The sequence below is a fragment of the Peromyscus leucopus genome, chromosome 3 (genome assembly GCF_004664715.2).
Source record: "Peromyscus leucopus breed LL Stock chromosome 3, UCI_PerLeu_2.1, whole genome shotgun sequence".
Classification (NCBI taxonomy): Eukaryota; Metazoa; Chordata; class Mammalia; order Rodentia; family Cricetidae; genus Peromyscus; species Peromyscus leucopus.
In genome coordinates, this window is record NC_051065.1 from 23352137 (window position 1) to 23378149 (window position 26013).

The 26013-nt window shown below is 44.1% G+C and overlaps 1 protein-coding gene across 2 annotated transcripts in view; it reads left to right on the forward strand.

Annotated features, from left to right (window-relative positions):
• Cdk6 (cyclin dependent kinase 6) overlaps nt 1-25638 on the forward strand; it is a 198468-nt gene extending 172830 nt beyond the window's left edge. For both annotated transcript variants that reach the window (XM_028862869.2, XM_028862877.2), the window contains exons 6-8: nt 18798-18848; nt 23102-23237; nt 25074-25638. In XM_028862869.2, coding sequence (XP_028718702.1) covers nt 18798-18848; nt 23102-23237; nt 25074-25220 — 334 coding nt within the window. In that variant the 3' untranslated portion in view covers nt 25221-25638. The remainder of the gene's footprint in view (nt 1-18797; nt 18849-23101; nt 23238-25073) is intronic.
• Nucleotides 25639-26013: the final 375 nt, after the last annotated feature.

Genomic DNA, 26013 nt, shown 5'->3' on the forward strand with positions numbered 1-26013 from the left:
GCTGCCTCTGCCTCCTGAGTGCTGGGTTTAAAGATGTGTGCCACCACTGCTCAGCTTTAATATGTTTTTAACCGAAATAGAATTATATCATTTCTCCCCTCTTTTCCTTCCAGCCCCTCCCATACACCCCCTACTCCAGGTGATAATCTTTCTCTCTGACTATTATAGTCACACACTGTGTGTATGTATGTATGTGTGTGTATGTATATGTATATATATATATATATACACACATATATATGCATATGTGTTTGTGTGTATATGTGTGTGTATTATAAATACAACCTGCTGAATCCATTTTTGTTGTCTGTGTGTATGTGGTTTCAAGGCTGACCTCTCTACATTGAACAACCAATAATGGGGTTCTTCCCTAAGAGAGGCTAATTCTCTTCTTTTCAACAGCCGTTAGCTGCTATTCTTTATCTTGGGGGATAGGATCCTGTGAAAATTTAATATTAATATGACTGCTGGTATTTCTATTGTTCTTGGTCTTGTTTATTATGCATCCATTTCTAGGAAAGACTCTTCCCATGCAGGTTTCCTGGTATTCTGGCTCTTACAAATATTTCCATCCCTTTTCCTCCATGTTCCCTGAGCCATAGATGCAGGATCTGTGGCCGTGACCATTGGGGCTGGGTTCCATTGATCTCTGCATTGTGTCCAGTTGTGGTTTTCTGTGCTGGTCTCCATCTGCTGTGAAGAACGGCTTCTTTCATGAGGAGTGGTAGCTACGCATATCTGTGTGTATGAGGATAAGATGTAGAATGTACTGAGGAATCCTGCTGGTCTAGCCAAGTGGAGGTGACTTCTCTGTTTCCACCCTCTCAGGCTGCCATACCCACCCTATGTTTAAGTAGGTTCTAAAGATCTGAACACCCATTCCCATGCTTATATAGCAAGCACTTATATCCCATGCTTATATATAACCACTGAGCCGTCTCCCCCAATCCATAACATTTAAGTCATGGTTTTCACTCAATTTCTCTAAGCCAGATTATCTGGGCTCGGTGTGAGTGCTGGGAATTGAGGAAGAAATTCACAGAAATTCTACCACTACAAACACACATGATTAAAAATGTTCACATCTGCCAACAAAAATCTATGAATACCTTCAGAAATGAGTCTATTCCTATTATAACTATATTGCCAGCATTCAGAACAGCATTAAACACTGAGTAAATATTCTCTGAAGAGATGAGAGAAATGGCAGGCCTTGCGTTAGTCATGTAATCTCTCAGGGCCTCAGTATGTCCGTCAGTCTAAGGAGAAGATCACGTTCAAGGAGAGTTGGGGGCAGGGGACCTGGCAGCTGATAAGCTTCACTGCTTTGGGCACAGAAGAAGGAAGCGTGCTTGTTCCTGTGTGTGTCATTTTCCAGACTGCAGCAGCTTTAAAGGTCTCTCGTGTTCTTTGTAAGCAGCACAGCAGAGCACCGTGGGGAAATTAAACCTGGAGAGATTTGGTCCTGAGAAAGGAACAAATCAACAGGATTAAATCTTCCTTGCAAAATTCGTCATAATGAAACCAGGAAAATAGGGGGAAGGGAGAAGATGGTGTAGGGGTAACCAAGATGAGAAACTTTGGAATGAGTGAGAATTCATTGTGTTTGCTACCTGCCCAGAAGTGGTGCTTTCAACAGTCAGGTTCCTCCCGCCCCTTGGCAGAGCTAATGCTTTGCTCCTGTGGCTTACTAACTTTCTATTGCTCTGTTCTGGGCCACAGCGTGCCCAGAAGCTGAGACACCAGGCTTTTAGAGATGAGCAGAGGTTAAGTGTTGGCTTGCCCTCCGTGGTTTGTTAATCAGTTACAGAGCCAGCGTTCAGAATTGGGCTTCTGTCTGGTGGCGTATACTGCTTCCCATCACATCTGACTCTGTGCGTCCGTCTCATCCTGAAGTCTCAGCAGTGGACACAATCATGTCCTACTCCAGAGACAGCACGTCTACCTGGCAAAGCTGATCTCCCAAGACTACCAATTCCATGTATTTTTAAAAGCTAGACTCAATCCCCGGGGGTTGGAGTGGATAGCAATAAATCATGCACCAGAAATAACACCTCAGCGGCTAAATTCTGCTTAGTAGGTGATTTCCCAAGGATAAGCCAATGCAGTGAGTCATCTCCCTGAGCACTAATTCGAACATTAGTTCTGTTTTACTACCTCGGTGCTTTTGGGTGCATGATTTTTAACCTTTAGAACCCTCCCGGGAGGTTCAGAGTCTCCTCACAATGAATAGAAAACAGACTCTGCCTCAAGGGCCCTTTTTCCTTTCTTTCTGCTTCTCAAGCCTAAAACAGTCCAGGATTCAGGAGGTCAGGGTTGTGGACTCGGAGAGAACAACAGTCAAGTTCCTCGAGGGTTGACAATTGTGCTGTTCCAGTCCTAGCATAAAAACACAAAGGAGAGATGAGGTCAGTGCGTGTATGGAACTACATCAAGAACACAGTGAAACTTCAGTGAGTTACATAAAAATTCACATAAATGTAAAGATCATTTGAATATGAGAAATGTATTCTACTTTCCTAAATAAGATTGAATGTTACAAGGATATAAAGTATTTGCAAATTCATTTATAGATTTTTTTTTTTAAGATCTAATTCACAATTCTAGTAGCCGTTGCTCCAGGGTATTGGGTATTTGGAAGTTAAATTGGTGAAAATAGCCAAGTCTTGTTGGGAGGGGGGTGTATAGAAGGAAATTTCTGCTACCAACCACAGAATGATGTATTATGCAGTTTTGACCATAAAACCAATATGGTTCCAAACAAAGAAGAACCAGACAATAATGGAACAGACTAGAAAGCCCAGAATGCAGATCTCAGTCTAAGAGAAGGTGTACTTTATCATAGATCACACATCTTCCAGGGCAAAGTGGCTTGTTCATCTAATGAGGCAAAGCAACCAGTCCACTTGTTAGAAGAAAAGTAGTCAACGAATTCCACTCTCACTAATCCTTGCAAAACAAATGCCAGCTGGCTTCCAGACGCAGTGGAAAATGAGACCAAGAGAGGATAAAGAAACCTAGGAAATATTTCAGAGCCTAAAATGGAAATGTGCCTTTAAAATATTAGAAAGTCAAAAGCCAAAATGTTGATGGATTTCACTACACAGAAATTGAGGGCTGGAGAGATGCCTCAGTGGGTAAGAGTGATTGCCGTGCAGCCATGAGGATCAGAGTTCGGATCCCTGCACCAAGGAACAAACCTGGCATCCTACAGATACCTGTAATGGCAGCTGTCAGGCATCCAGTGTCCTCCTCTGGCTTCGTGGGAAGAGGCTCGTGCACATAAACTCTCTCACACACAAAGTAGCACTGTGTTTTACTTACACTCGCTTAGTCAGTAAAGTCCTTGCTATGCAAGCCTGAGGAACCAATTTTGGATCCCCGGGACCCACACAAAAAAAATGGACACAGCAACACGTGCTGTCCACATGCTGGGAAGGTGGACACAGGAGGGTCAACCGGGCTTTCTAGGTGACTCCATGAGTGAGAGGCCCTGTCTCAAAAAACAAGGCAGAAAGCCATTAAGTGTAACAGGGCAAAATTGTCACCAGAGAGACTTCACCAGGCAACTGGTGGAAACCGATGCAGAGATTCCACAGCCAGACATTAGGCAGAGCTCAGGGAATCCTGCAGAAGAGAAGAAGAAAGGATTGTAAGAACCAGAGGGGTCAAGGACGCCACAAGGAAACCCTCAGAGTCAACTAGCCTGGACTCATAGGGGCTCACAGAGACTGAACCGAGAACCAGGGAGCCCGCACGGGACAGACCTAGGCCCTCTGCACATATGCTACAGTTGTGTAGCTTGGTCTTCTTGCAGGACTCCTAACAGTGGGAGCAGGTTTTGTCTCGAACTTCTTTGCTGGCTTTTGGGACCCTACTCCTCATACTGGGTCACCTTGCCCAGCTTTAATACAAGGGTGGTGCTTGGTCTTACTGCAACTTGATATGCCATGTTTTGTTGATACTCATGGGAGGTCTGCCCTTTCCAGAACAGAAATAGAGGGGAGAGGATTGGGGGGACAGAGGGGAGGTGGGAGGAGGGGCTGGGAGGAGAAGAGGGAGGGGATGCTGGTCAGGATGTAAAATAAATAAGTAAATTTAAAAAATAAAAAGAAATTTAAAAATTCTAACCGGGCTAACTGGGTTTATTAACACAGTTCCGTTCTGATGACAGAGGAGCGGAAGAATTTCAGATCCCTTCCCCATTCATAGTCTTTTCGTTCAAAGGCAGTTTAAGAAAACTACACATTGTGCTATAAATACCTCGGGACAGTTTGTCCACATTGACACTTCCATTTCCTAAGATGAAAACCTCACTGGCCCACAGGGATGGGGGGATGGGAGCCTGGGGCTAGCTTTGTTCACCAGCCTCATTTCAGCAAACACATCCAATGCTGAGAACTTCCTCTGATGAGTCATCTCAGTTGTCAAACACCAGCATCCCTTTGTCTGTCCCCTGCTGAAGTAAGATGTGGAAGCTCAGCACCAGAGTCTGAATCACGGAGTTGTGTTTTGTTCATATCTGAATGTGCATCTGTCAGTGTGCCCACCCATGAAAAACTACATTCTTCAGATATTACTGAAGGGAAAAAAAAATTCAAATAGGCCTGCTCCATCTAGATAGTCTGTAAAATTTCTGAGGAATGCTGTGGGCTTTGTTTCCTACCGAGCTGTTGAGTTATCACACAGTATTGGGCCCCGATCCAACCTGAGCTAGATAGAGTGAATACTGTGTTCACACAGGGTACCAACTGTCTTCACACTGGTAAAGGAGAAGGAAAATACGCTCCTCATATACAATACAAACGCTAAAGGAGTAGCCGAAAGTGTGCGCCTAGATAGTATCTTAGAATGTGTCCTTGATTCCTGTCTCCACAGAGGCTGTGGCGGTGGGCAGTCACTGCTTTGTTATGGCTGTAAACCATTTCTTGTCTCTAGTTTTCAAGCCAAGTACTACATCTCCAGGGTTGAGATTCCACTTGGGCTACAGTGCTGTTTGAGAAAGACCTTCGAAGTATCCACCCATCATTAAAAATACAAATCTAGTAAACAAGTCTTTTGAAAACTTAAGCTGGACTGGAGAGATGGCTCTACAGTGAAGAGCACTGGCTACTCTTCCAGAGGACCTGGGTTCAATACCCAGCACCCACATGGCACTCACGGCTGTCTGTAACTCCAGTTCCAGGGAATCCAACACGTTCACACAGACATACATATAGGTAAAACACCAATGGATGTGAAAGAAATAAAAATAAAAAAGAATGAAAAGGAAGTTTAAGCTGGCTCTTGGTTCAGTACAGTGTGATCTGATGGGACCCGTGCTGTTTTGCTGGTCCGACACGGTACTAATTTTGCAGTTCTCAGAGACAAATAGACAATGTTTCTGACTCTAAAGGGCCGGAGTTTGCGTTTGATACTCAGCAGATTGTATGTTTAAGAGGGAAAAGAGGAAAATCAGTCTTACATTGTTTAGCAGATGTACAGGGAATGCTTGAAACGTTTGCGACTTTTAGGCCATTTGTGGTGCTGGCTGATGCTTATAATTCCTTTCTGAGCAAAGCTGTTTAAAATAAATATATTAGGCTTATTTTGTGTAGGTCTGTAGCTGTGCTTGTAAAGATTAGAAGACTGTTTCTCCTTCCACTGTGGGGGTCCCAGGGCTCAAACTCAGGGCATCAGGCTTGGTGACAGGTGCCTTTATCATGAAACCTTCTCTCTTGTCCCATGAAGGGGCGTGTGTGTGTGTGTGTGTGTGTGTGTGTGTGTGTGTGTGTGTGTGTGTGTGTGTGGTTTGTTTGTTTGTTTGTTTGTTTGCTTGCTTGTTTGTTTTTCGAGACAGGTTTTCTCTCTGTAGCCCTGGCTGTCCTGAACTCACTTTGTAGACCAGGCTGCCATGAACACAGCGAACCACGTGCCTCTCTCTCTGCCTTCCTAGTGCTGGGATTAAAGGTGTGTGCCACCACCGCCCAGAAAAGTGTATTTAAAACCAATAATAAGCCACTTCAGCTAACAGACTCTTTCATTTCAGAAATTTCTGGTGACTATTTTCTCAAGTTTTAAGGCTTCCACTCTGTAGAAAATGACATTTGCTGATAGCTGCTGCTGTTTGGATTACAGTTTGCAAAAGTATGACTGGGGGGCGGGTACAGTAGTGATCCCACCCACGGCAGAATTCCGAAGACACCCTGTTGCAAAAACAAAAACCACACGTCAAAGAATGAGGCCCCTGGATTCATTCAGAGACTCTGGCATGCATGTGTAGGTCAGAGGGCGACTTTGGGGAATCGGCTCCCTCCTTCCACCATGTGGGGACCCAGGCATCAAACTTGGTTTGTCAGGCTTGGCAGCAAGCCACTAAGTCATCTCTCTAGACCAAGAGGTGGTTCCAAAAGCCATATTTCCGCTGGGTGGTAGTGGCGCACGCCTTTAATCCCAGCACTTGGTAGGCAGAGCCAGGCAGATCTCTGTGGGTTCGAGGCCAGCCTGGTCTACAACGTGAGATCCAGAACAGGCAACAAAACTACACAGAGAAACCCTGTCTCAAAAACCAAAACAAAACAAAACAGAAACAAACAGCTGTTTATTTCCATTCCGGTAATGGGAATGTCATCATTAGGTGGATATACTTGTTTATAGCTTCGCAGTCAGCCAGTCAGAGGGAGAAAACATCCCTTGTGTATGTAGTTGCTACCAGTGGTATACACTGCTAGTTAAGCTCAGTTCTCCTCTGCTACACACAGAAAGTACGTTAGAATCGTTCCCAGTGACTTTTTCTCTTAATGATTACTTGGTCTTTCTATTCAGGTATATGGACAGTTGACTCAGTAAATATACTAATTTGGGGGGTTTGCTGGAGTGATTTAATGATCTCTGGTTTAATTTTGATTCCCCAGTTTGAATTCAAAGCAATGGGATACCCTCTTCCTTAAGCTTGTGTGCTTGCCCTTGCTCATTCTCGACCGCCTCCACCACCACCACATTCCCCATGCACTAGTCAGTGTGAATCCTTTGCAGAACAGTGAATTACTCACATCTGGTACCAAGGAAAAACTCATTCAGCGATGTATTTTTATGGCAGTTACCAAACTCGCAATGCTCCTAAGTACTGAGATGCCAGCACCCGCCTGCCCCTGAGTGGCACCTCCCTTCCCTCGTGGAACATTTCCCCGTCTCTGCTTCAGTCCTTCCTTTTTATTCGGGGCTTCTTCCTTTCCGACTGTTTTCCTCCCGATGCCTCGTTCTCCTCCTCCCCTCTCTAATCCGTACTGTGCCTTTGCTGTACTTTTTCTTCATGTTTCTCTCCCTTGGTCTTCCAAGCAGCCCATCCCTGCCTGCCGGCCTGTGTGAGGTCAGCACCAAGGCCCAGCTCCATCCTGCATGCCTGCATGCTGCTTCTGATGGTTTTGGCAAAAATTCTGAGTTAGGATAATAATTGTGAATGAGCCCCAGTTTTTAAATACTCATTATTTCCAGGCAGATATTATCTAGTGCCTTGTTCGGGCTGACTAAAGTATACATTGACATTAAGTCAAATCCAGTTTTGTTTCTCTGTGCATTTCCACTTGTATGTACATACTTACGCAAATACACGTGTTCACACTTGAACGTGTGAACTTGAAAAGCCAAGATAGCAGCAGATTTTGAAACAAGGAACTTAAGTTGAGGGAGAAGGGGGAAACCTTTGTAAAGAGATGGGCAGCAGCCGTTCTGTATGTGCTTGGCGAGCTCCTTTGTGGAGACAGAACTGGGTAGTAGATGCTGTAGACGCAGAGGCTTGTAAAAGCTAGTCCTAAGGCAGAGCTTGCGATGGTGTAGACACCATTCAGCAAGAAATTAATACAAGTGAGCAAGCATAGGAATGGGCAGCGCAGATTTTAATAAGGAGTGGTATCAGAACAGTGTCTTTTGTTGAGGCGGGAGTTTATTATTTTATTTTATTATTGAATCCTAAATGAATGGTACTTCAGATAGTAGAGATTCACTGCATTCTTATGTTATTCAGAACTGTGTCAGCACGTGGAGGCTCTGACTGTGTGGTAAAAATATGTGTTCATCACTATTATTTCCCTACTATGTGCTTAAGTTTGTCTTGTATTTAGGCCAGAAGTAGTTTTCTGCCCAGAATCTGTAATATTTGCTTAGAAATATAATTTCTTAACTTTATTTTAACGGGTTGATGCCACATATTAAACAATCCACTCGTATAAACTGTAACATTCCGATTGTGTCTGGTGGGTTCGCTGCCATGATCTGCCATCATCACATCACATTTCAGAACATTTTCATCACCCAGAGGGAAACTCAGTGCCCATTCACAGTCTGTGTGTGTCAGGCAGCTAAAGCACTTGTAACAAGATGCACAGTTTGATGGATTATAAACAACAAAATTTGTTCCTCATAGTTGGGGGGTCTAGGATGTCCAAGGTAAAGAGCCAGAAGACTCCGTGTCTGAGGGCCACTTCCTTCTCGGCGTGTCTTCATGGGGCAACATGGTGAGGGTACCTGAAGGACATCCCTAAGGGCACTAGCTAGCCCCACTCATGATCCAGTTCACCACCAAAGACCTTCGTTCCTAAGCATCACTTTGAGAGTAGGATTTAAGCTGTTCGGGGACATAGATGTTGTACTTGTCATAAGGTCAACTACCCAGTGAACCCAGTTCTTGACAACCACAGCTCTAGCTTATGGTTCTGTAGGTCTGTATTCATATATATCAATATAAACAGACCCATACTGTATGTGTTCTTTTGTGTCTAGATGCTTTTATTCAACATAATAGCTTCAAAGGTCACCTGCCTCATTATGGCTAAATGGTATTCTATCACATAGCTGTTCATTCTTTTTATAATCATCAGATGATGGACATTTAGGTTGCTGCTACTTTTGCTTATTAGGAATGCTATGCTTTGGCCATTCATGCGCAAATCTTTGTATAGACATGTGTTTTCAGTCCCATGGGGTATATACCTGAGTATGCCTAACTTCTTGCTTTTCACAGTACTCATTCTCCAATTTTTTAATAAACTTTTGTACATTTTAATTATAAAACATATAACTAAAATTAATTTTGTTAGTTGCTAGAAAGATGGTTCTGGACTTAAGACCATGTCCTCCTCTGGCAAAGATCTGGGTGCATTTCCCAGCACCCACACCATGGGGGTCGGCTACAACCAACTGTAACTCCAGCTCCAAAGGATACCAAGCCCGCTTCTGATCTTCATGGGCACCACACTCATGCCAACACATGCACACATACACATACACTCCTGTGTCATTCTGCGTAGCTGTAAAGAACACTACAAATTTAAAACCCTGCTTCTTCTCCCAAGTCAGGCTCAGTATTCCTTCAGATTATCTTATATCAAGTGTCTCTCCTTCTCCCCACACTGCCTCATCCTGCCAAATTGGGCCCTTTTTGTCTCTCTCTGCACTGACCAGCCAGTTGTCTGCCTGGCGTAGTCTTCCTTTTTTTTTTTCTTTTAATCCTGGCACGCTCAGACACCAGACTGCCTGGGAACTGAACCCTAGTCTTCTGGAACATCAGTCAGTGACCCACCTTGGCGTAGTCTTCTCCCCACGACTAACTCGGTGAGCCCTGGCCAAGCTGATCTCTCTAAACCCCTGATTCGGTTTTGCTGTCCGTTGACATCACGGAGAGCACCCTACCCTCTCCCTCAGCTGTTTGCCCAGGTTAGCTCATTTCCACCCATGGAAGAGGGCTAATCAGCCACTTCCACATACACAGTAAGTATTAAATAATCGCTCTGAGGGTGGGGGCTTCATCGACAACATGACATAGACATCTCCGTGTAGCCATGCATTTCTTTATCTTTTTCCTAGGGGAGCAAAGATTCTTAGGATAAATATGGATGTTCATAAATATATGGTTACATTTTAATAAATTTGTTGTATGTATAAACTAACCGTGTAGTTCAAATAACGATTCTGTGGTTCCTAAACACTATTTTTTAATTTACTTTTACTTGTGACTGTGTGTGTGTGTGTGTGTGTGTGTGTGTGTGTGTGTGTGTGTGTACACCATGTTTATGCAGGAAACCACAGAGGCCTGATGAGGGCCTCGGGTCCCCTGGAACTAGAGTTGACAGGCAGTTGTCAGCCACCTAAAACAAACAGGTACCTGGAACCAAGCCCAAGAGCAGCACGTACCACTGGGCCACTTCTCTCGTCCCTCTAAATGCTTGATATATAAAGAGTGTATAATGTTACAGGATTTAAAATACCACAGTGTATTCTATAGCAAGGGTTTTTTGTCTCTGCCTGCAAGTTAGAGCCTTGTGCGCTAAGTGGATTAGTATTTATTTAGTATTTATTGTATTGTTTAGTATTTATTAAGCAAATCCATGAATTGCTTTTTCTGTTGAATCTGCTGATTTGAGTAGCTGGTGATTGTACAGTGGGAAGTTAACTTTCTTAGATAACAACTAAGAAGGGAATATAGAGCAAGTATAAAATAGGAAGGTAATATTTTGAGAAAGGTCACTTTATATGGGCGTGGAAAATTCCTCTACCCATCAAGGAAGGCAGCCGCCGAAGCGTGGCCACAGTTCAGATGCAGGTTACAGAGGTGTTCCATAGGGTGACCCCTGGCTTCCGTGCCCGTTCAGTACAGTGGAAGAATTTATGAATTAAATCTTTCATCTTCCATTATGCATGAATCATTTCCTTTCTGTAACGGACATGTCCGTGTACACTCATGTACTAGGGAACACCCCACTTCTGAATGTTGTTTCTTTGAGCTTACCAGTGGTATCTGTTTGTTCTTCTTAGTTGTTTGTTTAAAAGGACGCTAATCTGAAACTTGGTCCCTTTGTCATTTGACCCAGCAAAGCTCGCTGATAACAGCCTTGCTCTGTGGTGCTTGAGAATTTTTGCAAAACTGCATACAGGAGAGGGGGTGGTTTTGCCAGCTCAGACTTAAAGAGCTCTCTTTAGGAAAAGTGGCATGCTTTCTTGGGTTAGTTACAAGATCTTTAATGTGGCTAATAAATACATAGTAACCCAGAGAAAAGACTACTAGGCTTAAATATGAGAGAGCTCCCTGTAGAAACGTGGGAGGGGTGTTGTTTGTTTTTGTTTTTGTTTTGCTTTTTTCTTTATTTCTCAGTTTTTTATTTTTTGAAACAAAGTCTAACTTATGTAGGCTTGCCTGGCTTGGAACTCTAGACCAGGCTGGCCTCAAACTTGAGTGCTTGGATTACAGATGTGTGGGACCACACCCGGCCTCTTTCCCTGCTTCTCTGCCATCTGAAGCCCTTTATCATCCAGTATAATGTTGACCAGGAGCAAGAGGAGTGAGTCAGTGAGTGTGTGAGTGAGAGAGAGAGAGAGAGTGTGTGTGTGTGTGTGTGTGTGTGTGTGTGTGTGTGTGTGTGTGTGTGTGTGTGTGTGTTTACCACTTCTGGATCTGTTTTGAAGCTGGGCATTCTAGTATATGATAAAGTATCACTTAGTGGATCCTATGAAGTAGGAGTTACTATCTCCATTTACAAATGAGTCAACTAAGAATAAAACAGGCCAAGGGACTTTCCTAAAGTCATTTAGGGAGAAATGGTTGGGTTGGGTGTTTCCAGTACAGCCTGTACCGTCTTTTCTCCAGTTCACAAACATCCTTTAAGCACTGGGCTGGAAAGGCAGCACAGTGGTGACTGCTTGCTTAGCACTTGTGAGGTCCCTAAGTTTAATTCCCAGCACCACCAAAGAGATGCATGTGTCTATTAACAGAAGGGAAGATACGAAGAGAAAATTTCAAGAGAGGCTCGAGGAGAACCCTTGCCACTAAACACCAAGAAGTGTTTGTTTTGACGTGGCGGTGCCACAAGACTGACTTCCCTGTAGTTTGAAAGGAATGCAGTTTTGCCGTTGGATTTTGCAATACTCTCCTAGTAGGGAAAAAAATGCTCAGCTGTATAAATGAAATTTGTTTATTTCATAAAGGATTTCAGGGCTATCAAGATACGTAGTGAGTAAAGATGCTTGCTGCCCAACCTATAACCTTAATTTGGTCTCCAGCACCCACGTGCCGGAAGGAGAGAACCAGCTCCTGAAAGCTGCCCTCTGACCTCACGTGCACTGTGGCTCGAATGTATGCACACCCTAATGAATAAAGAAAGAAGGGAGGGAGGGAGGAAGTCGTTTCAAAACCGGAGTTTTCATATTAACTGTTATGAAGTGTAGAAAGAATATCTTAACAGAAAAACTTGGAAGTAAGTTAAAAATATTATTCATAAAAATCATTACAAATGGTGTAGTGTACCTTGGTGGTAGAGTACATACTTGGCATTTGTGAGATCCTACACCCCAAAATAGATGTTATAGTAATATCCAATTTCCAGGCATTATCTACACATACACAAATATTGACAAATAAGTTAATTTCAAAGTGTGACATGACAAAGCCCTAGTTCATGTGGGAGTTCAAAATAGGAAAAGAGCTGGGCAGTGGTGGCACACACCTTTGATCCCAGTACTCGGGAGGCAGAGGCAAGCGGATCTCTGTGAGTTCAAGGACAGCCAGGGCTGTTACACAGAGAAACCTTGTCTCAAAAAGCAAAACAAAAAGGTGGGGTGGGGGTGCAAAATAGGAAATGATCCCTATGTACAAGTGAAAGAATTCATGCAAAAAAAAAAAATTCATTGTGCCAGGGTGGGTGAGAACATGTGGAGGTCAGAGGGTCACTTGAGTATTGGTCCTTGCCTTCCCACCATGTCTAAGACGGGGTCTCTGTTGTTCACTGATGCCTACACAGGCTTGCTGGCCCACAAGTTTTAGGGGAGTTTCCTTCTCTGCTGCCCACCTCAACACTGGAGCACTAGACCCAGTGGGATTACGTTTGACACCCCTGGACCAGGCTTCCTGTGGGTTCCGGGAATCTGAACTCAGGACCTCATGCTTATAGAGCAAAGCCTTTACCCAGCAAGCCATCTCCTCAGCCTCTCACAGCATAGACAATGACTGGGGTGTGTTTTCTGTAGTGATACTTTCCACGTTATCAGTATATGTTCTTTATTGTTTTAAATATGTATTCCTTCCTTCTGTGTTTGCTGAGCTCCTGTTGATTACCAAGTCTTGCTCTAACAGTTTTCACACCTGTACCTCATTAAGAAGAGATTATGTATATGTGTATATATGAACAGACATATACGTGAATACATATTCAGAACTAAAATGACTTGCAGTCATCTCAAGAAACATATATAAGGTAGATTATAGCCACATATGCACAGAGGTGAGGGGTACACAGGACTGATGAATAATAACACAATTTTGGGCTAGCAGAAACTATCATTTATCTTTTTTCCTTTATTTGAGAGTATACCATAAAAGGGATTTTTCAGATTACTTTTTTATTTTCGCTTTGGTGATGCTATCATTCATGAAACAGCTGCGCTCCTTTCTCTGAGAGCTGGCAAGAGTGTTTTCAGCAGCTTGTTTATGTGTGGCATTGATTAAAGTTTGATCCCATTCTGTGTGACGGCTTGAGCAGTGAATAAATAGTTCATACAGCTAGAGTCAGGTCTGAATAAGCTGGGGAAAAGCCGCGCTGGGGTCAGGGAGAAACTGTTACATCCATGTGAAATTAACAGTGTTAGTGGCTTGGCGTTGGCGTACAGGTGAGACATGATTGGAGGGCTGCATTGTCCCTGGGGCACAAGTTGTCACAAGCTGAAAGAATAGATCCACTGCAACAACTGGGGGTCCTAGGACAGAATTGATCTTTCGAGCTGTGCAAGTTCACGGTAGTATACAAAAGCTTCCTCTTGGCTGTGGAGGCAAGCAAGCCCGGGGACGAACAAGGAAGGGGCACCTGTCAGGTGACTAATCAGAAGACCCGCTCGATGCTCCTCTGGTTGATTCGGTGTAAATGTTCAGTGATTTATCATGGAATGCAGGTTACAGTATGAAAATGCACGTAAACCTTAGAGAGGCTTAAAGGGGATGCTTCCAAAGCACCTGAGCTTAGCTTCATGCTGTGTTCACTTGCAGAGTAATTTAGAATTCTTCTTTGCAGATTGAATGTCTGATAAATAGTGTCGAAACTTTTTTTTAAAAGGAAAGAAAGAAAAGAGGCGAGTATAGAAACAATCTTATAAAGCAAAAGAAGTATCCCAAGCTGCGTGATAGGAAAGGCAGACATAAGATTAGAAACGGGCCCGTGAAAGGCAGAGCCAGCCAGTACCTTTAGCAGAAGGGTGTGGTGCTGTTATGTAAGGGTGTGCTTAACCTGTTGGAAAGTCATCTAAAGTCATTGTAGTTTGTGATAATCATAAGGAAATGTCTAAAACTCTCGAGCTTTGGAAATGTCCTGTGTAATAAAAAATGATTTTTCCTTACATCTTAGTCTTAGAAAGTAGTTATCTTCATGTTTCATTATTTAACAAGAAAAAAAATGTGTACAAAAGAAATATATTTGAAACTTTGGGGGGGAAAAGCCTTCAGATTTGCTACTTTCAACAAAGTATCTCTACTGTTGATTTTATTTTTAAATAATATATTTAAAAGAATTAGCACGTGTGTGACCCAGAAGAAAAAAAAAAAAGACAAAATGGCTTTGCTTTGTGGCTCCTTTAAAAAAGAAGGAATTACGTCATTTTTTTCTCTTGTGTGCATTTGTCTCACTGGGTACCATCGAAAAATCCCTGTCCACCTTCATTCTTCATGTAGGGCCTCTCTAAGACATCTTAGGAATTCTGGGACGGACGGTGGTTTTCAGGCAATGGGTTGAGATTGAGTCTGAGGTAATGTGGGCCTCATCTGGTTTGTCTGTCTGGCCACCTCTACTTCTCTGTCCTTCTGCTTCTTTGTTCCTTCAGCCCTCTTTCTTCCTTCCAGCTCAGCTCTGTCTCAGTAACAGAGATCCAGCCACGTTCACCTCATTTCTCACCACAAAAGATACTAAACCAAAAACTTAGTCTCTGCCCCTTGATCTCCATTTGACAGATATGGTTTGTATGTTTGTTTTTGTTGTTGTTTTTGTTTTGTTTTACTTTAAAAGTTAAGGCATTCCTAAAGTAAATAGGCTGGTTTATTTCAATAGTCTCTCTTTCAATTCCAGGTCTCTCTGCAGCTGTCCTTTGTTTTTCATCAAAAACTTCAAAGTCAACACAGTAACATACAGGATCCAGACTACCTGTGTATTTCCCATCTTACATGGCTTTTTTTCCTTTTATTCTCTCTTTAAAGACTTTATTTTGTAAATCTGTGGCTATACCCTTTTCCTTTTCTTAAGCTACACACATTGTTAAACACACTGTAACCTGCTTAGAGGTTTATCTGTCTGGATCTCTCTTATTGCGTATCTTCAGCCTTTTTTGACCTTAGGAGCAAACCTTTAAACTGCTAACCTACACCCGGATTCTCCTGGTGGGGCTCTCAGCTGGCTCCTCCCACTTCTCAGGTCCTGAAAGCCAAGCATGAAGCTCAAGGCCGGTTGGAGGTTTGCCTGACCAGGAACTGCACTCAGCCTTCCTAGAGCTCTAGAACACCAGTGCTTGCACGGTGGCAGGCGTTTTTACTTGTTTTTTTGTTTCTACTTAACGTACTGGCTGCTCAAGAGCTCAGGGACCAGCAGAGACTGCCTGGCAGAAACTCTTACAGGAGCTGCATCCCTTTTTGTGTTGTTCAGCTCTCTCAGGTTCTAGATGGATATTCAAGCCCCAAGTTGCTATGCCAAAATGTTGTTTTTTATTTCTTCTTTTGTTCTATGTTAGTAGACCCACCACCCGGCTCCCAAATAAGTCACTCACGGAGGCTTATTATTACTTATGAATGCCCGACCTTAGCTTGGCTTAGTTTCTAGCCAGCTTTTCTTAAATTATCTACCTTTTGTCACTGGACTTTTCCCATTCTCTGTAAACCTTACTCTTACTCCGTGGCTTGCTCTGTAGCTGGGTGGCTGACATCTGATGTCCCCCTCCTTCTCTGGCTCCCTCTTTTTTCACTCCTCCATCTCTTCTCTCTCCTCCCAGATTTCTCCTTCGATATAGTCTGCCTGACAGCCCTGCCTATCCTTCCTCCTGCCTTGCTAGGGGCCGTTCAGTTCTTTATTAGATCTTCAGGTATTTTGCACAGGCACAGTAACACAGCTTCAGAGTGAAACAAAAGTAACATACTCTAAAATAATATTCTACAACACCTCCTGTTTCAATTGGGTCTTGAGGGAGCAGGAAGGCAGCCATGCCGTTTTAGAAAGCAGGAAGTGGGCCCTCACCTGCTTGCCATCAGCTTAACTGAGAGGGGTCCACTTCTCTTCTTCCTGTGACCCTTCTCTGGCTCATGATTCTGTTCTAATTGCCCGAATAGCCTAAGACACGCACCCCAGAGCAAGAGACGGACTTAGGCCTTTGCGTAGGAGAGGCATCCATTCAAGATAGCCTATTTTGCTTTCTTCTCAATAGCTGTGGCCAGAATACTGATGTTAAGCAGTTCTGTGATACTCAAAAGTAATTTCTCACCAGCTTCTGTGGCCCCCATTTTCATGAGAGGTGATGCAGCTAGCCCGGTTACATAGTCATATAATCAGCTCACCAGGTTAGCTGGTAATCCTTCCTCTGTGTATAAACTTGGCTAACCTGGTATTCCGGACCCTCAAGTCTTTTAAAACCTGTTTAATAGTAGGGAGGGTCAGTTATGTATTCCTACACCTCAGAATGTCATTTTGACTTTGCCTTTATAATTTTCATAATTTACTCTGATATTAAGCAAAGATCTGAGTGAAAAGAAAGGGAAATATTGTTTCTTAAAAAATGTATATTCGGTACTTTGGAAAAATAAAAATTTAGTATGAGCAAAAAGATTGGGCCCTGGAGCAGAGACTTAAGGATCCAAAAGGATGATTGTTTTAGTCTATTTGATAGTTGTAAATGAACCCCTTAGACTGGGCAGTTTATAAACAACAGAAGTTTATTGTGCATGGTCCTTTAAGCTGCGAAACCTAAGATGAAGATTCAGTGTCTGGTGAAGATTGCCTGCTTCCAACGCCCCAGCTCTTCATCGTATGCCTGCCCCCCACACTCAGACACAGCACCCACCAGTGAGTGAGGTGCAGAGAACGCAGCACCCTTCAGCTGATGGGTTGCTTTGTTCCTTAAGTAGGACGAAATGTAAAGGCTCCTAGACATCTGGAGAGCTCCTAGACATCTGGAGAGCGGTCTGACTACAAGATCCCGCGGCACTGGCTTGTCAAATACCAGGACTCTGAAGTGCCCCTTCCCAGAATCCCCCACTGCTTCTCCCCAGCGGCTTTAGCTGCAGAGAACTGAGCTAAGAGAACATTAGTAATGAAAATAAATGTTTCAACATAACCGTGCGATGCACAGTGCAGGCTTTGGGGCAAAGCAGACTTGGTTTGAACTTCAGGTCTGCAATTCTTTAGGTATTGGTTAAGTCACGTATCATTTGTTGATCCTGACTCCTCGTCTACAGTGGTGATGGTAATACTTCATTGCTCCTGGAGTTTTTGTGAAAATTAAATAATACCTCGTTTGGGGAACATTTGGACATGTGGGAGGTACAACATTCACACGCTACAAAAGATCGCTGTTAAGAGTCTATAATCTTGTGGGTTGTTGTTGTCTGTTTGTTTTTGTTTTTTGAGTTTTATGGCACTTTTTCACTTTCTGCTTCGCTAGTTCTGAAACTGTCTAAGGACTGGGAATGCAGCTGCCTCTGTAATGGAGTGCTCATTTTTACATGTGTGGCTCTGGATTTGTGGCCAGCAACACACACACACACACACACACACACACACTTGATATCTAGTATAATAAGGAATGCAGTTCTTAACAAAAACCTATAAATATTTGAAATAGATTGATATTAATGGGGCCGGTAGTGGTGGTCTGCCACTAGAGAAGCTGAGGCAGCCGCGTGGTGAGTTGGAGGCTACCTTGAGTCCACATAATGAACTCCAGGCAGGAGTGGACTTTGCAATAAGGCTCTGACTCAAAAATAAAAAATTAAAAGGGAAAGACAAAAATAGCTGTTTATGCCATTCACTGAGCAAGGAGTTGAAAAAGATTTATTTGTTACTACGGGTGTAAACAACAACAAATGTTTAGTAGCCGTGTGTCTGTTAGGAAAAGTATTAGGACAAGCCTTATGGGGAAACCTAGAGACGTCCCACCCTCAAAGGACTATTTGGTCTACTTGGGAAAACACCAGGAATGTCACAAAGGGAGCTTATTTCATTGCCAGTGAAATGGTTGCTGTAGATAAGGAAGGCTTTGAGTTCAGAAGGGGGCACAGTTGCCTCTGAAGCCCAGAGCTAAGATTTTTTGAACATGTGATGGTTAGCAACTATAATACTAAGAGAAAGGACAGGGGCATAGTTAAGAAAAGAGACCCAACAGTGATACACTACAGGGCCCAGGACAGACAGGAGAGAGGCCCAGAAAGAAGTACCCGAGTGGCGTGGTGTGAAAGGCACTCTGAGGACAGCCTCAGGACTCCCATGTACCTTTAGTGGGAGGCAGGGACCAAGATGGGCTCCACCCTATGGCAAGTTAAACTGGACTTTAAGACCTGGCCCTGTAGACCATGGTACTTCGTTGCTGGGATGGCATGAAGCCGGGTGCATAGTCATAAAAGTCAGCAGCCAACAGGAGGGTGTCTGTCGCAAGAGAAATGCATGGAAAGCCTCCCCTAACCAGAGAGAGACAGTCATTCTTCCTCCCACCGGTGAAGAAAATTTGGCTTTCGGCTGGACAGTGATAATGACAATGATTGGAACGTAACCTCAGGAAATGCCTGCTTTTAAGACGTGTCTTTCCTCTTTTAGGCCTCTTTTTCGAGGAAGTTCAGATGTGGATCAACTGGGAAAAATCTTGGAGTAAGTAACAATTACAGTCTTCCGTCACATGAAGAGTTTGCAGTGACTTCCCTCTGATGTTCTTCTTTCTCTCTTCTCTCTCTTGCCTCAAGCTGCTGCTGCAGACAGTCTTACTAGTTGGTGTGGTGAGTGGGGACAGGGTAGGAGAGAGCCCCGCACAGGGCTGGTCATCCGCGTAGCCGCCCGCCCGCGCTGCTCCGCTCTGCAAGCTTGTGTGCTCCCTGGGCGGGTCGTTGCTGCTTCTCCATGCTTGGCTGAGCCCTGAGCGCAAGCTCCATCGTGCAGATAGATGTGTTGTCCGCTTGTGGTCACATCCAATTTGCCTCCCCTAAGAGACTTGATGGCTTAAGATTCCCAGCCTGTCCAGGGAGGCATCCTGTTCTCATTGAGAGTCCTTGACCATTCTTGTTGGTTTGTCATTGCATTCCCAAGCCAAGGACAAAAAAGGCTCCCCCGTCACATTTTCTCTCGGATCACCAAAATAGGGAACGAGAGACCTAGGTTCTCATCTTAGACTGTGGCTGAGTAACTGTGTGAGTGAGAAGTCGTCACACGAAGCCCCCTACGGCCGGTGAGTTTACCGCACTATGCCCAGCTCAGGATTGCTACCTTCACCCTTTTTTCTGTAACTTCTGCACCCGAGGAATGGAACTGCCTTGAGCTTCTCCGTGCAGCCTCTTCTCCAGCTCACTCATTGCTTCCAGCCATTCGTTCCATTGCTCTGTGATGATTTGCAAACTTCATTCATACCTACATGTTTGTGCACGTGAGGAGGTGCATGCTTTCATGTTGCTAGAATGTAGCTGGGGCCTTTCTTCTCCCAAGGCATGCTGCGTGGCATCCTATTTGGAAATGTCCTTTTGCCGAGCCCCACCCCAAGTTAGATAGGTTGGAAAGAGCTTAGGGGTCCTGGCTAAAAATCACCATCATCATTGGTTGGTGACATTTTTATGAATCTCAAGTGACTTTCATGGAATTTTGAATCTATAAGCCTTCCTCCTCCCCCTCCCCCGCAAAAAAAAAAAAAAAAAAAAAAAATACAATGCCCCTACAGAATTATCTGTTTAAGCGTGATTGCTTCAAACCTGGAATTCACCCCAAAGCTGATAACTTGGTTCTTTGGTGAATTAGAAGCTGTTCCCAATGCTTTGAAGCTGAAAGAACGTTTGCTGGCTTTGATTTGTGTGTTGGGGAGGTAGTTTACTTTGTTATTGTTGTTTTGGTTTGGTCTGGTTCGGTCTGGTCTGGTCTTGTCTGGGGACTTCCCAAGTCCTGAGCATCCACCAATGCTGCATCTCCTGACAATCCTGTAAAATGGACGCATGCTCCGCCAAGCCCTTTTGTTCGCTGCCCTGCCTTTGCACGACAAGCTCCAGTTGTTCACTGCCGGACTCGTGTTCTCCCTGGGATTGTGCAGTGTGTTCTGTGTGCATGTGATCTTCGAGAGGGACCCAGGAAAGTAGACATGCCAGTTTTCCCTTATGGAAAGGAAAGGCTGTCTTTGTGGCATCTGCCTGCTGGGCCCTGGAGGTCGTCACCTGCTCCCCCGCCCTTGCCTACTCCTCCTGGGATTCCTGGCCACTCCCAGCGTGGTATGCAGACCTGTAACACTGCATGTACTCTTCGACCACGGAGCCAGTGCAGTAGGCCAAAAGGGACATTTGGCTTGTCCCGTGGGAAAGCCTCCTCGACTTTTGGCCAAGGCCTGGCACTCCCACGTGGCTAGCAGAAAAGCAGCCCAAAGCCTGTATGTTTTGTGCCTTTAGATTACACTTCTTGGTTCCTGGCCTGGCTGCATCGGTCTGAATGGTCCTCTCCACAGAAAAGGGACAATGCTGCACCCTAGTGTCACTGATAAACTGCTCGAGGAATTACCTCTGCCCCATCCAGCACAGCCATTGATAGTCTGCACTCTGACAGGCTTCCCAGTGTAAATGTCAGCCATCACAGCTTCTACTCAGCTGTCCAGACTGTGAAATATGATGCAAGCCTTTTCTAATGAACTTGTCACAATCTCATTATGCTCATTATGGGCCATGGCAGTCTTTATTCGACAGGAAGTTGATTTTTTCCCCCTAAGGAAAGTCCTGTATTCTCATACTCTTAATAAGGTAAGCTGTAGACAGATTCTGTTTTCAGAGACTGTCGAGTGCTTCAGAAGTGAAACGTGGTGTGAGGCCACACATTAGCATTTTCTAAGAGCGGTAGCATCATTAAATAGAAGTAAAATACGAGATACGGAGTAGGGAGACCTGAGTGTGTGACTACAGCAGGCATTCTCACCCTCGATCTGTCTTCTCGTCACTGAGGTGATAACACCTGACCCAAGTGTCTCACGGGTTTATACAGTAGGGTGGGCTTTAAGTTTTATTTTTACATATGTATGTATGTAGGCATATATATCCATGCCTATATGTAGTTAATGTGTGTTTACTTATACAGATAGACATAGTGTTTCTCTGAAAGTGTTTGGCTCTGACTGCTGTATTCATAAGATTTCAAATCTACAGGTATGTTCAAAGCTGCTAATAATACTCAGGAGGCTTAAGACAGGAGGATTGTGAGTTTGAAGCCAGCCTGGGCTGCACAGTGAAATATTACCTTTTCAAAAAATGGTGCCAATAAAGTAATTGAAATTCTAAGCATCGTTATAATCCATTTCCAGGTAGCTGATGATAATGTACAGAAGTCTTGATATAAAAGGGATAGAAGTTTCAAACTGTCTCTAACAAGTATTCTTTTCCTCCACCGCCATAGCCCATTCTATCCAGACCCATCCCTGTGTTTCCTTTTGTAGTTATAACAATGTTTTTACCCTTTTGTTACTCACGTTATAACCCTTGCTATTGAACACACTTGTATGTTGCACAAGTCATGATTTCGCTCATTGATTCCAGTATGTCCATGAGTCTGCCTTTATGTGGCTCTCTGCCAGTGCCTGTAGGGGACAGCGTTAGTGTCTTGCCTCCATATCTGGTGGCATCTGCATGGATGGCAGGGAATCTGCTCTTCCCAGGGAGGTCTGTGATGTGGGAAAGGAACAGTGACAACGTCCTGTAGATCCTGTGACATTTACCATCTGTCTTCTTGAAAGATGTCTATGGCCACACCTTCTGGTCCTATGCTGCAGAAAGTACAGAAGAGGACTTAATGCAAATAGTTTGGATCAGTATCTGCAACTGTATACCCTGTCTACTAAACCATGTTTTTGTTTTTCAGTTCAGAGTTACTCAGAGTCTATGTACTGTCCAAATACACTTACCATAAACTACAAATAATAAATTTATGTATAATCTATACATAAACTAGAAATGATAATGCATATGTATAAATTATGTGGAGCCACCAGCCTACCAATAATAAGTAACAAATGGATGTTGGCTGCATGTACTGTGTGCCAGGCACTGTAGTATGCAGCTTCAGTAAATTACCACCATCCCTCATATAACCATAAATTACCACTGTCACATACGTAAAGACCCCAGAGCTCATGGCTGTCCTGTAATTTGTCCTCACTTGTCAGTTAAGGGCAGGCGCTGAATTTGAAGCCACATTCCTATTCCTATCTGCCTATTCCCAAAGCTCTTTTTATGGCTTGCTGTTCCCTCCACATTTCTGATCCCAGAATGGTTGTCAGGGGAAACCTAAATGACACCCCTTTAATTGACTCTTTCTCACTTTGGAACACCACTAAATAGTGCTTGCATAAGATAGGACCGACATACTTTTTAACCTTATTTTTGAGTCTAATTTACATAACTGTTTAGAAAATTACTCTTTAATTTAAAAACTTGGCCAAAGTAACGTGTTAATAAGCCATGCTGGGCAGGCATCGTGAAAGTCCATCTTCACAAAGCTGTTCTACGTCACAAAGCTGATCAACGTCATCGGGTGTAGAGGAGGACCCTGTCTATCCAAGTGTCTGTCTTCAGAATAGCAGGCCCTGCCTCGTCACTACCCCAGGACTGGCCCCTGGCTACACGGGTCCCATCCACACACCTCCCATTAGTGTCTGCTGCCAGGGACGCTGCTTATTCCTGCCAGAGAGCTTCACAGTGTCTGAGATTGTGTCATGTGCCTGCCCTGTACAGGGCAGGCGGCTAAGTGAGAACCCTTTCCGCCATGAGGTGAGGTTCTCCCGGAGCTCCTGACCCCCCCCGCTCCTGCCCTGTGGTGTTTGCCTGCTCTAGGATTTGGTGAGGAAGCCCTTCGCTTGACTGCCAATGTTCACATTCACTTCTGTTCATCTGTAGTGTGATTGGACTCCCAGGAGAAGATGACTGGCCCAGGGATGTTGCCCTTCCCAGGCAGGCTTTTCATTCCAAATCTGCCCAGCCCATCGAGAAGTTTGTGACAGATATTGATGAAGTAGGCAAAGACCTGCTTCTGGTAAGTTCCAGGATGTGGTTGGCCTGTGCCCGTTTAGACGAACAGCATCGTGTGCCACAACCACACGGTATGAGAGGCTGTAGTCCTCCTGTGGATTTTTGTTTCCAGCTGGTGGCTTTTGGTTCTGGAATGTCTTTTCTCCTCCAACTCTTAACACAAAGTTTTGAATGAGTATTTGGATGCAGCATTAGAAGACTCTGGATTCCTTGGGCACAGGCTTCTTGACAAGTAAACACGTTTACTTGTTTAAAGTTCCGTGAGACTTGAAGCGACTTGAGACTCACATCTATGCAGATGTTTTCCCCCAAAAGAACCAAGTAACAGTACTTCTAGTTATTGATGTATTTAATAAGTATTTAGTGTGCCATGCACATATAAAAAAATCCCACTGAAAATCAGATTCTGGGGCTGGAGAGATGTCTCTGTTCTTAAGAATATACACAGCTTTTGCAGGGGACTCAGGTTCAGTTCCCAGCACCCATGGCAGGCGGCTTACCATAGCTTGTAACTCCCAACTCCAGCAACGCTCTCTTTTGGGCTCCACAGGTACTTGCACCCATGTGCACATTCCCACACACAGACACAAATGCACACATGCTTCAAATGTGGGACTTTTTAAAAAACACAATAAGTGCTTTTGTACGCTCAAACTCCTAATTATTGATGTGTATACTGTGCTGCCTTGGGGACTCGGAAGGCCCTTCCTTCTGGACTGTCCTTGTCGTCAGAGCCCTGTGAGTTAGAAGTCTGCTGTTAGCCTCCCGAGTGAAGAGCCCTTATTACCTGATTCAGACTGTGGGTCAAAACCTGCTCTTCTCTGTGTGTCTACCTCATTCTGCTGCCCAGGCCAGAGAGGCAGCAGGTTCCTGCCGTACGTTTCCCTCATGGAAGCACAGGATACCCTGAAGGCCTGGGTCAGTTAATGGTCGAGGGTAACTTCCATGAAGGTAAGGATGTTCCTCCCAGCCTACCAACCCTTGAAAAAGCTGTGATTCTGTAAGGTGATTTTTAAGTCAGTTATTTGGCAATAAAATTAAATTTTTGTAACAGAAGCAGTATTTATTGTTTGGGGTGCTTGGTTCATTCTCATACTGGTGACTTTCTCCCTAAAGCAGAACAGTTAGAGGTTTAGAGGCCACCTTTTCCAAGGCTTGCCCCAAGGTCCAGTGTACAAGCACATTATTCACCTGGATATGTTTCTATTGGGGAAATTATAAAGGCCACTCCCCGTAGTTAAAAGGAAGATTTATTTAGTGGATGACTTACAAATGGAAGAATAGATAGGTTGCGGGGGTCTAGGGAAGGTGTATCGCAATCCAGCGGTGTTCTCTGGAGCTCTGCTTGGTCAACCTCCACCATCCAGGTCCAGGCACAGAGAGAGCGCACAGAGCGAGCGCTGGCCCATCCAGCTCTCGGGTTTCCAGCGCCTCCCCTTGCCCCGCCTCGTAGGCGTGACAGTTGCCAGAGTCTCAATGGGGGTTGGAACTTCCAGATCCAAGCTGGAATGGCTACCCACTACATCTCCCCCTTTTTGTCTAAATAAGAAGGTTCTAAACTAATACAAGACTATATACAAATGGTTATCAAATATTGTCCAGAAATAATGAGGGATGATGACCTAGATAAGATGTAACTACAACCAATGCAAACAATATCAAGCAAGAAACACATACTAAAATCCAGAGAAGTATAGAGCATAGGTAAATGGCATGTTATAAAGATCATTCAAAGGTGTCCTATCCTAAAGAACCTGAATCTAATACTTAATATGTTCTACCTAAGATATTATATATACTAAGTTGTAACTATACTGATAAAATGTTTTCTTGATTGCAGAAATGCTTGACATTTAATCCAGCTAAAAGAATATCCGCCTATGGCGCCCTGAATCACCCATACTTCCAAGACCTGGAGAGGTACAAGGACAGCCTGCACAGCCACCTGTCATCCACCCAGGGCACCTCGGAGCTGAACACAGCCTGAGGTTCCCCGGGGGTGCCATGAGCTGGTCATCGAAGCGTGTTGGTAGCTGACGAGTCCCCTCAGCAAGCCTTGCAGAGCAGCTCAAGAGTGCTGGCTGTCGACCTTCCAGCTGCCGGCTTCTGGATGGGTTCTGCTCCACCAAGGACACCACCTAGTTTACTGTTCAGAAATCAATGCAAGAGTAATTGCAGCTTTATGTTCGTTCACTTGTTTGTTTGTCTGTCTGTCTCAAGAGCCTGGAAAACTTCCAGAAGAAGAGAAGCTGCTGACCAATTGTGCTGCCATTTCATTTTCTAACCTTGAATGCTGCCAGTGTGGGATGGGTAATCCAGGCCCAGCTGAGTTATGATGTCATCTCTCGGCAGCTGCTGGGCCTGCCTTGGTACTTGTGAGTGTGTGTGAGAGAGATCCCTGATCTCGTAAAGTGTTACTTTTTGTAGACAACAAGAATAATTGAATTTTAAGGACTAAAGTGACTGATAGTAACAAGGGCTTGTTCAATGAAGGTGACTCAGCAGTGTAGTCCTCTCAGTTAGAAAGGTGAGCCTACGTCCTCAGCATTTCCTTTCTGTCCAAAAGCTTTTGCTAGCAGTAAACGATAAAGTTTTAGACACCACAAAAACGAGAAAGAAAAAGGGAGGAAAAACCCTAGTATCTTTAAAGAGACTTTTTCTAAGCATGCATTCTTCTATTTGCTCTTTGGAAAGCTGAATTTACTCATCCTAAGTCGTATATATAGTACAGTACTCAATTGTTTCTTTTGGGAAAGGCCTTATAAGCATTTCATTACTTG